The sequence below is a fragment of the Peromyscus leucopus genome, chromosome 12 (assembly GCF_004664715.2).
Source record: "Peromyscus leucopus breed LL Stock chromosome 12, UCI_PerLeu_2.1, whole genome shotgun sequence".
Classification (NCBI taxonomy): Eukaryota; Metazoa; Chordata; class Mammalia; order Rodentia; family Cricetidae; genus Peromyscus; species Peromyscus leucopus.
In genome coordinates this window covers 66946098-66960962 of record NC_051073.1, presented here as the reverse complement: position 1 = coordinate 66960962, position 14865 = coordinate 66946098, and the positions used below count along the sequence as shown (strand labels likewise).

Genomic DNA, 14865 nt, shown 5'->3' with positions numbered 1-14865 from the left:
AGGGCAAAGCCAGCTCTCCTCCCTGAGATGTAGACCAGCCTACGGGGCTCCCACTCTTCCAACCCCCACAGGGAGGACCAGCCAGCCTTCCTTACCCCAGACTGGGTTGTTCGGAGATCAAAATAACAATCTGAGTTACGAAACCAGCTCAGGTGGAAAAGGGCACAACTTCAGAGGGAAGGAACCAGGGAGGAAGGGACAGGCAACAATCACAAAGACCAAAGCAAACATGACGGACCCAAATACACTCAGCCCAGGAGGTTTTCTTTTGAGCATCCTGCCTCTAAAGGCAATTAAGAGAACTTCAAACTACAGGGAGGCTTTGTAGCAGAGAAACGTCCCCTACCTTGAAGCAGACCCTCCTGAAATGACTTCAAAGCCAGGCAGTCTTCCCTGGGGGGCAAACACAGAGCGGGCCGACTGACTTGTGTGCAAACACCTTGTTCGGTATCATCTATGGCCCGACACTTTGCTAATCTCTACTCTACCCAAAAGTGAAGCTGGGGTTCAAGATGGCCCTCAGTTTCCATGACTGTAAAATGGAGGAGGGAGAAAATCCAGCCACCTAATTCTCAAGTGTCTTTGGAAGAGTAAATAGTATGATTCTTTCAATGGCTTCCACTTTGCATGAGAAAGGTTTCTTTCATTGTGTTTTTGTAAAAAGGTTTTTTTTTTTTAATAAATAAAAAAAAAAAAAGTCTATTGGGGCTGAAGAGATGACTCCTCTTCTGGAGTCAATTCCCAGCACCCACATGGCAGCTCACCACTGTCTGTAGCTCCAGTCCCAGGGGATCTGGTGCACCAGGCATAAGGCATGCTACACAGACATACGTGCATACAAAACACCCACACACACAAAGAAAAATAAATGAATAAAAAGAAGAAGGTATAAACTTAGGTCCTAGCTGGCTGGCTGGCACTATGATAAATACCATGACCCAAAGCATCTTGGGGAGGAAGGGATTCATTTCAGCTTACAAGTTTACTACAGTACCTCACTGAGGAAAGCTAAGGCTTGAGGGAGGAGCTGAGGCAAAGACCACGGAGGAATGCTGCTCCTCAGGCCTCACTCTAAGGCCTCTTCACACAGCCCACAACAACATGCAGGGGTGGGGGTGGGGGACCGACAGTGGGCTGGGCCCTCCCACATCAGTAAGTCTCACAGATTTGTAAGTCTACAGATCAATCTGATGGAGATGTTTGCTCAATCGAGGTTCCTTCTTCCCAAATAACCCTGGCTTGAGTTGACACACACAGACACACACAAACACACACAAACACACACACAAACACACAAAATCAACAACTAACAAGCACAACTTACTTGTTTTCTGCCTGGACTTAGACTTCTTGGGTTCAAATCCCCACTCCACCAAGTAGCGCCCGATGTCTGGCATTACTGATCTTTGCTTCTGAGTTCTCACCGGTAAAATAAGGGCTACAATTACCTTCCTCACAGCACAGTTAATACTAATGTAGTTAATACAGGCCAAGTATAAAATACTTAAGAATTGTGCCTGGAGCCGGGCGGTGGTGGCGCACGCCTTTAATCCCAGCACTCGGGAGGCAGAGCCAGGTGGATCTCTGTGAGTTCGAGGCCAGCCTGGACTACCAAGTGAGTCCCAGGAAAGGCGCAAAGCTACACAGAGAAACCCTGTCTCGGAAAAAAAAAAAAAAAGAATTGTGCCTGGGACACAGTAAACATTATTTCGTGCAATTATCATTATTTCCAATGGGACATAGCTAGATTTTCAACTTAAAAATAAAAGTAGGATGCAAGCTAGGGCAGATGAACACACCACAGACACACACACACACACACACACACACACACACACACATATACACACACACATACACATATACACACACACACACACACATATACATACACACACACACACACACACACACAGAGGAAACATGAGGTCGTGATTATCCCGCCCCGCCCCCAACCCATATAAGTGGATGCTCTCGAATGAACTATGACCCCATCACTCGGCCCCAAGGGCTCTCTAATGCACTCAGATCAGAGGAAATCAACCAAAAGATCCAGTGTTATCTGACCCCACTGACCCCTATCTGACCCCTACAGTTTCAAACCCCACTGTGTTTTTTTTTTAAGTTTTTTTACTTTGTTCTTAATATTTAAAATATTGTCTATTTCTCATGAAAAACTCCAAACATCACAAAGCTGTCAACCCTGGGTCTTGGAGCAGTGGCTTTGGAAGTGTGGTCACCAAAACAGCAGCTACCTAAAACAGATGTATTAGAACTGCAAGTTCAAGACTCCATCCCAGGCCTACGATGTCAGATACTTGGGATCAAAGCTGGGGACCCCTGCTAAAAACAGGAGCTGAATACACAACACACTCAAGCTCTAAAACTACCCAGCAGCCAAACACTGGAAAATGGTGGGCCTGCTTCACTGCTGGCCGCCCCCACAACACACACACACACACACACACACACACACACACACACACACACTCTCCCTGACAATGAAGGCTCACCACCATTAGTGAGCCAACCCATGCATCGCTCCCTCATCATCCAATCCATCCAGGGCCTTCAGGCCACCAGCTCTGCTCTAAATCAGAGGTTCTCAACCTGTGGGTCACAACCCCTTGGGGGGGGTCCGCATATCAGATATTTCACATTATGATTCATAACAGTAGCAAAATCACAGTTATGAAGTAGCAACGAAATAATTTTATGGTTTGGGGGGAGGGGGGGAAGGGGGTCACCACAACATGAGAACCGTATCCATATGCCAGGAGGACTGTGTTGCTCCAAATCAGAAACAGCCTGCCTGAAAGCCGGCTGTGCACACACCAAGGGCACAGTTGCGAGAGCAAACTGTTGAGTTGCCTTTATTAATCACAACACAAGCCGCACACGCAGCTGCTATTAGAAACAGCTGCAGCTGCTAGAAGGGTGTTCTCGAAGCAGCCGAGAGAAGTGCTTACAAGCTGAATGGGGATCCAGGCACGGGCAAGTGGAGATGCACAGGCTTCCTGCTGCCTTGGATCTCTGCACCTCATCGGGACCCTGAAGCCTGCTTCCCTCTCTACTCTCCAAGGCAGGCTAGGCTTCAAGGAAGCCACAGAGTTGTCCCGTGTTATATGCCTTCAAAGGGCTGGAGTCTGATACCCTCACTCCACCCCCAGCCCTCAGCCACTGTCCGGTTGGCCTTCAGCCAGGTGCCAGCCTTCTCTCTTGGCCATCCTGTCTTCTGAAGGTGTACCAGGTACAATCACTGCTTCACGCGGTTAGGCTAAGTCTGGAGGACAAACTGCCTATGACGGTATTCTGTAAACTAGGGAGGACCAGACGAAAACAAAAGGCTTATTATTGTCATCCCCGGAACACTGCAGCGTTCACAAATCAACCCAGGATTTATTTTTTTTTTCTAGCCCTAGGGTTATCAGAGGTGAAATCAGAGAACAGCAGGGCTACAAGGGGCCTCTCTGCCATCTGTGATCCCGCTGGGCATGATGGCACAAGCCTGTAATCCCGGAGGCTCACCACTGGGGATTCTGATGCCACAGGTTCACAGGCAGGCTGAGCTATACAGGGAGTTCAAGTCTCACCTAGACTAGCTACACAGCAAGCTTCTATCTCCAAAATAATAAGAATAAGCAATCATTAATGTTTTATAATCTAATTTTTTAGGTTCCCCTCATCTCCATCCCTGTCTCTAAACACCCAGAACAGGAGAAGAGCATTGCCCAGGGGTCCTACCTGCAAAGCCTCCATCCACAGGAAACTCACTACATTCCTCAGCCTGGATCAAACTAAACACAAAACCATTCTTCCCCAGAGGTAGGACGACTGTCACTTAAGTAGCCCTGAAAGATGCTTGCAACTGTACCCCCTTACACTTGCTGTTTTGTCTACCTGAGTGCGCCGCCACCCAGGCTTCCAGCAGCTGGCTCATTCCTGGGCTTCCAAGGAAGCCTTCTCTATTGCTTGCTCGGCAGCCAACCAGTTACCCCTCGTGGTGATGGTCCAGGCTACTTGTTTTCCTTATGCACACATCTCTATTCATTTGCAAGTTTAATCACAGTATCCATCCTCTAGAGAACAGAAGCCTCGCTTGGAGGTAGCCTTGCTGTACGTATTCACTGCTCCATGTTCTTACACAGTAATTGCATGATAGTAGCTATGCTAACACAGGGCTGGCACACCAACCATGGATGAATGAATGAATGAATGAATGCCTCTCACACCATTCACTATGTGTACATGGCAGCCATTCAAACCCTAGTTAGAAGAAACAAAAACGTAAATATAATCTAGACCAACTCCCACTCTGGGCTTCGTTTAACTCACAAACAGTAATCAAGTCTTCTGTACTGAGGAAAATACATTTTAAAAAATGAACATGTTGCCAGGTGGCGGTGGCGGCGGCGCACGCCTTTAATTCCCAGTATTGGGAGACAGAGGCAAGCGGATCTCTTTGAGTTCGAGGCCAGCCTGGTCTATAAAGCAAATTCCAGGACAGCCAAGGCTACACAGTGAAACCCTGTCTCAAAAAAAAAAAAAAAAAAAAAAAAAAAAATTGAATACCAGTTCCTCCACTGGTTTACTTACAGCAGGTTCTATCACTAGTTCTCTGTCTTGTGCAGAGGGAATTCACAAAAATGCACTGGAGAGTATGACAAAGAGTTCTTCCCTGGAGACACGGCCTCATGGAATGGCATCATTATGAACTGTCCTTAAGTAATCACTCAGCTGACAAGGACTTAGCCCCGAGCTCATTGCAAGCAATGCCAGAGACCTACAGAAGAAGCTGGGTGGGGTCAGCAACCAGGAAAATATATGGCCACGGGGTTAAAAACAGACACATCACTCTGCTAAACTGTCTACAACATAGCCTCAGCTCAGGGGAGAAACAAAAAACCCTCAGGTGAATGACACCTGCGGCCCTGGCCTTGTCTGAGAACACATATTTGTCCCAGGAAACCTGTGGAAGGCAGTTGAGGGCAAAAAGCGCTGTAAGTTCTTTGCAGTATCTTGCAATAGGAGACACTTGTACCTGGGTTGAGTCTTGCTCCACCACTAAATCTGCAACCTTGAATAAAGTGCTACGTCCCCCTGGTCTCGGTGACCCCAAGCATAAATGGGGGTTAAGGCTGCCTTATATAATCTCTCAGAAAAGCCTAGCCCAACCCTGTTATACAATACAAGGATGTGGACTGCAGTTGTTTACTGTGCAAAGATAAATTATTACTGACTGTAAATACTCCATTTATAACAAAGAATGGCTGTAATTGGAGTCCCAGAGGAAGCATCTAATCATTTGGAGAATGAATGATAAACTTGCTCAACACCTTATTGGGGGAATGATGATTCGTGCCAAGCCCCAGCATGGACAGGGGATGGTCCAGGAGATGCCCAGAGCACAAAATCCCAGGGCCACAACAAAGGACCCATGCCCACAGGTTTACAAGTTACATGTTTGCTGCTCTGCTCTTGGCAAGCAGTCACACTGGGCATTTCTTACACTGCCTTTGGGTATGTCTTAAGGAAGGCAGGAATGTCTTAAGTAGAAAATGCCACTTACATTCCTCTGCCACAAAAGAAAGTAAGACCAAGACTCCACAGCTCCAGAAAAAGATGATCAAGTGTGGTTTAACAGATGAGAAAATCATGAGACAATTTCAGAAGAGTTCAATTCCTTTTTCGAAGATTTTATCTTTTTATATATACGAGTATTTTGCCTACACACATACACATCTGTTGGAAGCATGTCTGGAACCTGAGGAGGCCAGAAGAGGGCACTAGATTCCTGGAACTACAATTACAGGCAGTTGTGGGCGGCCATGTGGGTGCTGGAAATCAAACCCAGGTCTTTTTCACCAGCAGCTCTTAAACCACTGAACCACCTGCTCTGTCTAAAGAGTTCATAAAAAGAGTTTAAAATGAGCCAGGCGGTGGTGGTGCACGACTTTAATCCCAGCACTCGGGAGGCAGAGGCAGGCGGATCTCTGTGAGTTCGAGGCCAGCCTGGGGCTACCAAGTGAGTTCCAGGAAAGGTGCAAAGCTACACAAGAGAAACCTTGTCTCGGAAAACCAAAAAAAAAAAAGAGTTTAAAATGAAAGGTATGCCTCGAGAGGCAGAGGCAGGAGGGTCTCTGAATTCGAGGCCAGCCTGGTTTACAGAGTGAGTTTCAGGACAGCCAGGACTACACAGAGAAACCCTGTCTTGCAAAACAACAACAACAACAACAAAGCTTAAAATAATAAAGAGTTAACTCAAGTCATCTTACATTTAGTGACTGCCTACTGTGTACACATTTTTACTCAGTGCTAGAAATATAAACATAGAAGAATGTACTAAGGGCGGTGAGGTACTCAAAAAACACAAGGGAAGGGCAACATTCTTTCTCCTCAGAGAAACAGGAAAGTCACACGGGTAAAGTGGCCTTTGAGCAGGGAGGAGAAAACGAAGCGCAGACAATATGTCCAATTAGGACCCTTAACTATTTCTGTGGCATCTATCCTCCTTACAGCCCAGTCTACTCTATGAACTCCTGCTAGAAACAGAATTGTTTGTTTAGTGGGGTTTTGAGACAGGGTCTTACTTGTAGGCCAGGCTAGCTTGAACTCACTGGAATATGACTCAGGCTGGCCTCAAACTCAAGATTCTCCCAATTCCCAAGTTCTGGGGTCGCTGGGTGTACCCCTTCATGCCTGGCAAGGACAGGGTATTTAAATTAAGAGAACAATGTTACACCGATTTTTTCAAAGGAAGTCAGCATTAAAATACACGTTTTGTTAGTAAACTTGAGCCAGATCATATACGATTCTTTGTTAACCCAAGAGATAGGAGCTAGCAATTCTGCTGTCTGCCTTCACTGTAAAACAACAGCGGTGTCTTTTTCATTTGTATTGCAAGCATTTGTTTTGTGTTTGTGAGCACATGCATGTACTCAGCATCTGTGTGGGGTCAGAGGACAACTCTGGAGAGCTGGTCATCTCACTGGCCCAATTTCTTTTGCAATATATGCGACATTGTATTATGAAATAAAATGCCAGGGTTGGAAAGATGGCTCACTGGCTAAGCATTGGCTGTTCTTCCAAAAGACCTGGGTTCAATTCCCAGCACCCACAAGGCCGATAACAACTGTCTGTAACTCCAGTTCTCAGGCATCTGGTACTCTCACACATACACATACATGCAGGCAAAATACCAATGCACATAAAAAATAAATGTAAGAAAAAAGCAAGCAAGCAAAAGAAAACGCCTGTGACTTCTATCAGCAACAAAAACCTAGGTACTACTTACTAATACTACTATAGTTCCTTGCCTATATTTATAGTGGGAGGAAATGCTTTGTCTCAGTTAGAGGTTAATAAAAATAAAGACAGCCTTTCTTCTCATTCAAGTTCAGACTCCCCATTAATTGTTTTCATGGAGCCAGGTTAAGAAGCCAATAAAGAGGGCAACCCAAGGAAAAGAAGAAAGTAAGAAACACGAGTCTTCTGCATAGAGCATGCACAATGGGACAGGAGATGCACCAAAGTCACGCATGCCAGGGGTCTGTCACTCTCAATTAGTAAAACCACAGAATGAGCTCAAAGTTGAAGAATGGCATCTTCTCGTAGAGCCAAAAAAGAGTGAGTGAAAGAAGGGATGAGACCATCACCCCACAGGCTTCTCAGCAGAGCCCCTCTATCAAGGTACAGTAGATGACCCCATTTGGAGAACCTGGAAAAAAATAAAACAGCATAAATCCCATTCAGATCTCCGTTATACAAAACCATATGCATGTAAGTACCTACAGGTGTAAGCGTGGTATAAATATAAACACAGATGTCTAGTAAAATGTGCAGGGAAATATTAGTGATTGGCATGCAGAATGGGTTGACTGCGTTGTGTTTCCAGTCATGGGAAATGGGCAGAAAAGACGCCCAACAGGGGCTAGGAGACACAGGGTCACACAGACACCACAGCCTACAAAACACAACTCCACAATGCCCTTCTTTGGTGTTGCACAAAGGAGTTCGGGTTCAGAACCGGATGCAATCAAACACAGGAAGTCGGTACAATGATCAACCCCCACTGCTCTTGTTCTTACACAGTCAGAAACTGAGGCTCAGTTTCTACAATGACTTGCCAAAAACCACATAGCAAGAATTTACAAGTCTTGAGGTAGAATCTGGGTCTCCTAGCCCAGGTAAGTAGAGAATACGGTTCTTTCTGACATCAAAGGCTCTGCGCTGGCCTGACCTTGGTTAGACTTCAGCCATATCGTCTACCTGCTGGTAGTAAACTTGGGCAAATTTTCTGAGGTTTTCCACTCACTGGACTCAGCATATGGATCTAGTCTCCAAAGACAGCCAGATGACACCGTGCTTGGGACCGGCTCTAGCAGACAGAGAATGCACAGCCTCAGGCTTTAAGTCAGACAGACAGAAGTGCTGGATGTCCAGATTGGAGATCTCTGGGGACTCTGAATCAATAGCTCTGAAATGGGACCAGAAAGTCTGGATTTTCCTAACGCTCCCCGGGGGAATTGAAAGGGCTTAACATTCAATGGCAAGATCTCAGTTTGACAAGAGAGACTCTAACAGGCTGTGAGCATACAGAAGAGGCTCAGCCTAAGCAGTGTCCAATGACGGCATTAGCGCCACCAGACCCAGGACTCACCGCAGCTCCAACACTCTTCCGTAGAGAGGATGAAGGGCACAACAGCTGAGAACCAACTGAGATTGGCACAAAAACAAATGTGTTAGAGGGACCCTACTGCCCTAAATGTCTAACATGGTCAGAGATGGCACAAACTAGAAATCATCCTAGAATTTCTAAGAACACTAGTGAGGGCAACTCTAAGGATGCTACCAAGCACTGGGGGACGGACGACGACGACGACGAGGCGACATTATTTGCAATAAATGTGGCAGGTACATTGGCATTCATATATCAGAAAGTCACGCTTCCAAATGACCTACTCAGGAGGTATAAAGATGGGCTAGAAATACGGGAGGTCCAGGAGCACTCACTCAGAAGTACTTTGAAGGGGCCACATGGTGTTTATTGGGCTGGTTGGGGACCACCAGCAACCTATTCTTGGAGTGAGTGTACAAGGAAGGGCAACGTACGGGGGTGGGGGAGGGCGTGGGGTCAAAACAGACCCATGTGAATTTCTCCAAGTTTTTGCTCCCTATTTTAATCTCAGATTCCTGCTAAGGCAAACAAACAGTAATTGTTTGTTTTTGTTTGTTTGTTTGTTTGTTTTTTTAAGGTGCAGGAAAAAAAAACCAGATAGCAACCAATGAGGAAAGAGAATCACCCCTGCTCTTACAGGCAGAGTAGGCTGAAAAGTGGAACATTCCCCAGGGTGATGCAGGGCCTCCAGTTGTCTGAGCAAAATGGTGAAAAGTGTTGGAAGTTTCTGCATCGGGGGACACCACGGTCTAACAGATCAGCAAACCGCAGCCGCTTTGAACTCAAGCTCTATGTGATCCTGGTATAAGAACTTGACCTCTTTGTACCTCTGGGCTCCATCTTTAAGAGGGCATCTGCTTCATCTTCCCAACAGAGGGAGGGGACACGTCCTTAAGGTTGTCGGATTACAGGAGCTCACAGATCTAGGCAGAGGAACTAACTTCATAGCAGGCCCCCACGACATGCTTAACAAATATAAGTGAACGCTGGGATTAACCACGCTCCCTTCGGCCGCAGCCTGTATCCTTGGGGCTTGTGCAAACTGTTCTCCGTAGTTCTTCCTGAAGCGAAGCTGTGGGAGTCATCCCAGCCGAAGTTCACTGTGCTTCCTAATAATATTATTTATTCTTCAATTAAATAATCAAATCATGCCTGCTTCTTTTCCAGTTGTGAAGTAATTTTACCTGCAGATATCACACTGAAAAGATGCACCAGTGCAACCCATGTACAATAGATTATAAAAAAACGAAGACCACGCACAGTCAGCAAACGACAGAGTGGGGCTGGGACTACAGATCTGATGACAGTTTCTCTGCGATTGTCCCAATCAAGCATTCAAATAGGTGATCTTGTCACGGAATAAAACACTTGAACTCGGGAGTGCTTCGCCAATCACTTGCAGAGGCTGCTTTGTGTGACGTGAAGACTCTCAGCTCGACACAGAAGCAGAATCCTGAACCAGGTGATGCCTCAAAAAGCAGGCCCTCCCTCCTCCCTCAATCTCGCGCTTCTATCTTTAATGGACTCAAGAGGAGAGGAACGAGTCTTTAGTCACTATAGTTTCCCAGCCACTCATCTTTGTTTCTTTATCCCACTAATGGTTAGCATCTTCCCCTGTGAAATGGGAACAAGGCCCCTGCTCAAAAAGCCCTGAGGAGGAGCTCCTGCCCTGAGGTTTGGTCGGCCAATGAGAGCTACTCTCCTGACCAGGCCATGACACCAAACCCTTGTCCACTGGTGACTACACGTGTTCTGCTCCCTTCTCCATCTCCGGCACGACCTCCCTTGCACATAGTTTCCACAGAGACACCACCGGTCTCCATCCAACCTCACTGGGGGATGAAGGTAACAAAAGACTCAGCAGAGATAGTATGTATGCAAATACCAAATATTATTAAAACATTAATGAACTCTGGCAATTTCTCTGAATTTTGATAAATGGTGTTTATTATGCACTGCCAACCCTCTCCCACTGTCTGGGCCTTCAAATATTAACTAGATAACAGCAATCACTCTCCGAAAAGAACAAGGTGTAGAGAAATAGAAGTCATTCTTGATGATTCTCGTTAACACCTGCCTCCTAAGGAACTAGAATGTCTGCACAAAGGACAGATCTCAGAGTCTCCCATAGCCCCCCAGTGGGTGATGGAGCCTGTGTAATCCCTGCTTTGACAGGACAGGGGATGTCCGGGTGCTGAAGAATCAGTCACTGATTACAGCTATGTCCTTCACTCATCTGCAGAAAATTCCCTCCAAACTAGGTAAAACGCAAAGATGGAAGCTCCTGGGACCTCAGTCCAAAGTAACAACCTTGTAACAGATAGGGGCTTGCCTGGCCATCACCCAGGGCCCCCAACTACCTGCTACAGAGGAAACATTACCCATATTTCTGCTAAAGAGGTTTGGACACATGCTTTTCCCATTTCATCCTGAGTGAGAGGATCACATTTTTTTTTTAAGCTGCTGACAATCCTCGGGTGCAGCTCAGACAGAGGAAAATCAGAGCGAAGAGAACTGAACCCCCAACAACTCCCTGAAATGAAGGCCTGTGGCCACCCAAGGGACACCTTAACAAGCTGGGGGTCATTCAGACACCTCATCCGCATCTCTAGGACATAGCGAGTGAAATAAAGTGTACAGAAAGAGACTTCGTTTCTTAAGGCCAAGTGAAAAACGTGCTTCAGAAAAAGTAAATCCGCACGGGGACCCTTGCTGGTCTCCAACAGCCAGCTCCTCATTAAAGGGAACCGAGGGACTGGAAAATGAATGCAGCACCACACACAGGCAGGCTCATGTCGCCATCTGCCCGGTAGTATCCAGAGGGGCAAAGGGCTTAAATGGCACTCCTGAATTCTCTCTCCTGCAGGTGGAAATGCCAGAGTCCCAGAGGGGAGAAAGCATCCCTTCCAAGGTCAACAGACTGAAAAGGAAGAGAAGCCAGTCCTGTTTACCTGTCAGCACGATGCCACCGGTGACATCAAGCACGTGCATAAATCATGCACCCTGGAATAGTTTACCCTTTGTAGGAGGCTTCAGACTTGACTAATTCACTATGTCAGGTGAAGGAACACGCAGGCTTTCCAACTGAGCCAGGCATTTAAACTTACCCTCCCCATCACCTCCCTCTTCCCGATCCAGGACTATCCTCACCACCTCTTTATAGTGAAGATCCTAGAGAAAGGGGGCGGGGGGGTGCTGTAATGACAGGTGGTGGTTAGTTATGCCAAAGACAAAGGCCATGGCTAAGCAACTTAAGTAGATGCCCTGAGCTTTCTGTGCATCCCACCTCCCCCACCCCACCCCCACCTCCGGTCTCCTTGTCAATCACTGGTTTGGTTTTGAGATGCCAGTGGGGCTTTGTAAAGGCTTTAACCTCCTTTCTGAAAGCTGACTCCCACCACACTGTTAACTGAAATAATAATTCACTTAAATAGTTGAACTGTCAACATCACAATAAAGATCTTTTCAACCCCACTCACCACCTAAAATACCTAGAATACACTTGTGGGGTACGCAGCAAAGGGAAAACATAGTCCCGTGTTTAACATTTGGCCCATCCAACTTGCCTAATTCTTCATAGTACCGGTGGATCACATTCACTCTGTATCTCTTGGACTTGGGCTAAGAGGAAGAAAATCTGAAGGCAATAAGGTACCTCGGGGGAGAACAAGCGACAGCGGACCGGCTGCAGTCTCATTAGATCCCAAGAGAATGCAAAGACTTGGGCCAAAAGGCCTTTACCAATCCCATGTACCACTATCTGGAAAACTGACTGTGGAAACGTTCGTAGAGCACGGCTCCTCCAGTCCAGTCCTGCTGAATGTAAACCACGGGGCCACCACTGCTGCATGACAGCGCTACACTCTAGGCTCCCAGCAGCGGATGCTCATTCTACAACTCAGAAGCAATAATCTCACCGCAGGACGCCAGGGATCGGGTTGGAGCCCCGGAATCCATTAATTTTCTTTACCTTTCAGGGCCGGTAGGTGTGGGAACTGCGGGATACTGTGGGGGTACATGTTCTAACGCTGGGCTGCTCGAAGTGGGAAACTCTGTGCACCCCCTGGCCAGCACTAGGACAATACACAAAGACCATGGGGACAGCGCTCCTCCGCGGCCTGAGTTCTCAGCCTGGTCATTTTCGAGCAAGGAATTAGGAATTCCGAGCTCAGCAACAACCCGGAGAAGCACCGGAAATGCTTCCGACCCCTTCAAAGGGAAGTCGATTTGCAAATCAAAGTTGCGGCAACTCCGGGCGCCCGGACTACTTCCGCGGGTTACTCTGCAACACCCAACAAGTTTGGCCACCCGGGGCTCGGCATGATAGCGCCGCGCCGCAACCACGACAGAAGCAACTTGTCGCTCCGGCGCGGGTCGGCCTCCGCACGCTGCTAGGGCCGCCCGGGCTTACAAGGCACCCGGTGTCACCTGGCCCGCGCCGATTCGGGGGCTCCTCCAGCCAGGAGGTGTCTCCCGCCGCCGCCTCACCTGCCCGCCGGCCCCGCGGTCGAGGAACCAACAAAAGAGCGGCGATCGGGAAGGAGAGGGGCACCCCGCGCCGAGCGCAGGCAGGAGCGGAGGGGGCGGCGGGGCTGGCGGTGGAAAGGAAAAGGAACCTCGCGGAGCCAAGGGGTGACACCCCGGGGCAAGCGCCGGGGCGGGGACCAGGGCTCTTCACCCGCTCCATCACACCGGCGCGCACACACGCACAGTCACACATCCCTCCCTCCCCCCCCCTCCCTCCCTCTCCTTACCCAGCATGGAAAAGATGAAATCCTTGGCGGTGTGGATCTCCAGCGCTCTCTGGTCGTCGTATTCCCGCTGGTCGTGCCTGGTGAATTCCTGGATGAGTTTGTTCAGTTCCTCCACCCGAGCTCCCGACCTGAAATCCAGCTCCGGGAAGGCAGGCTTGTTGTTGCAGCCCAGGGAGGCTGCCTTGCTGGCGGTGGGAGCCGCCATCTTCATGCAAAACGCGCCGAGCGGCGGCTCCGCGGCAGCCGCGGCACCCACCCCGCCCCCCACCCCGCCCCGGCCCTCCCGGCGCGGCTGGGCAGCCCGGCCCGTGGGCGGGCTAGCTTCTGGGCGGGCCCCCGCGCCCGCGCTGCGCTCCGGGCGGCCGCGCTCCTTCGCGGGAGGAGCCCGACTGCGGCGAGGTGCGCGTGGGGCCCCGGCAGCCGGTCCTCCGGTCCCCGCCCGCTGCACCGCTGCGGGCCCCTACCCTCCCCGAGCCGTGCTTGGTAACGGCGCGCGGCGCGGCAGCGGCGTCCGGAGAGCCGAGCCGAGCCTCCCCCGGGGCAAGGAAAGTGAAGTGGAAACAATGTGAAATTCACCAGCGCCCGAAATCAACAAGCTGCCGGCTCCGGTGTTACGGAGCCAGCACCAGCATTCCCACTTAAAGGGACAGCGCACCCGGTGGGGAGCGGAAAATAAATAAATAAACAAATGGCCGAGGTTCGCGCGCCCCGGATCACTTAGCAGTCTGGACTCCCGGCTGACGCGCGTAGTGTGGACGCTTTCTCTCTCCACCTCCGCCACCACCACCACCACCACCACCCCCTTTAGGGGCAGGGCTTGCCCAGCTCATCCAAGGAGAAAGGAGTCTTCCTACTCTGATCTTAGGGCGGTGTCCCGGGCGAGAACGTCTCTGTGGGCGCGTTTCTAGTCTCCATCCCACGAACTTTAATACCTTTAGATGGTGGAGAAATAATGAAATGTATCTTCTGTCCTTTTTCGCCTTAAATCGCCAAGAATGATAAAATTAACAAATCAAAAAGGGGGGCCCATCCCGCCGCGGATAGACACTTCCAATGAACCATTCAAGTATCTTTACCTTTGCCCTAGGTAATTAGTTTTCCTGGATAACAACTCATTCAACTTAATATACAGTGCCTTAATGAGAGCCAACCTGCTCTAGTATATAGATAGGGATCCAAATGCGGGTGTGGGGGAGGGAAAACAATGAATTGCCCCAGGGTACAATGAAGATTGGAAAAGGAGAAACTCTCCCATTCGGCTAATAGAATTTGAGCACTCTATGTTAGCCAGACCGGAATGACAGGATGTGGGTGGACAGGGATCAGCCGGAGGACTTGCGCCCCCACCCCACCCCCTACTGGAACTTAGGGCTGTCACAAGGCCGGTGCAGTCCAGTCGTAGTCCTCTAGACAGGATGGCAGATGTGGTTTTCG

The 14865-nt window shown here is 48.9% G+C and overlaps 1 protein-coding gene across 1 annotated transcript in view; it reads right to left on the bottom strand.

The window, feature by feature from the left end:
• Nucleotides 1-13694, bottom strand: part of Mb21d2 (Mab-21 domain containing 2) — a 112048-nt gene extending 98354 nt beyond the window's left edge. Inside the window, exon 1 of the mRNA XM_028890078.2 lies at nucleotides 13432-13694. Coding sequence (XP_028745911.1) covers nucleotides 13432-13642 — 211 coding nt within the window. The 5' untranslated portion in view covers nucleotides 13643-13694. The remainder of the gene's footprint in view (nucleotides 1-13431) is intronic.
• Between the last annotated feature and the right edge of the window lie 1171 nt (nucleotides 13695-14865).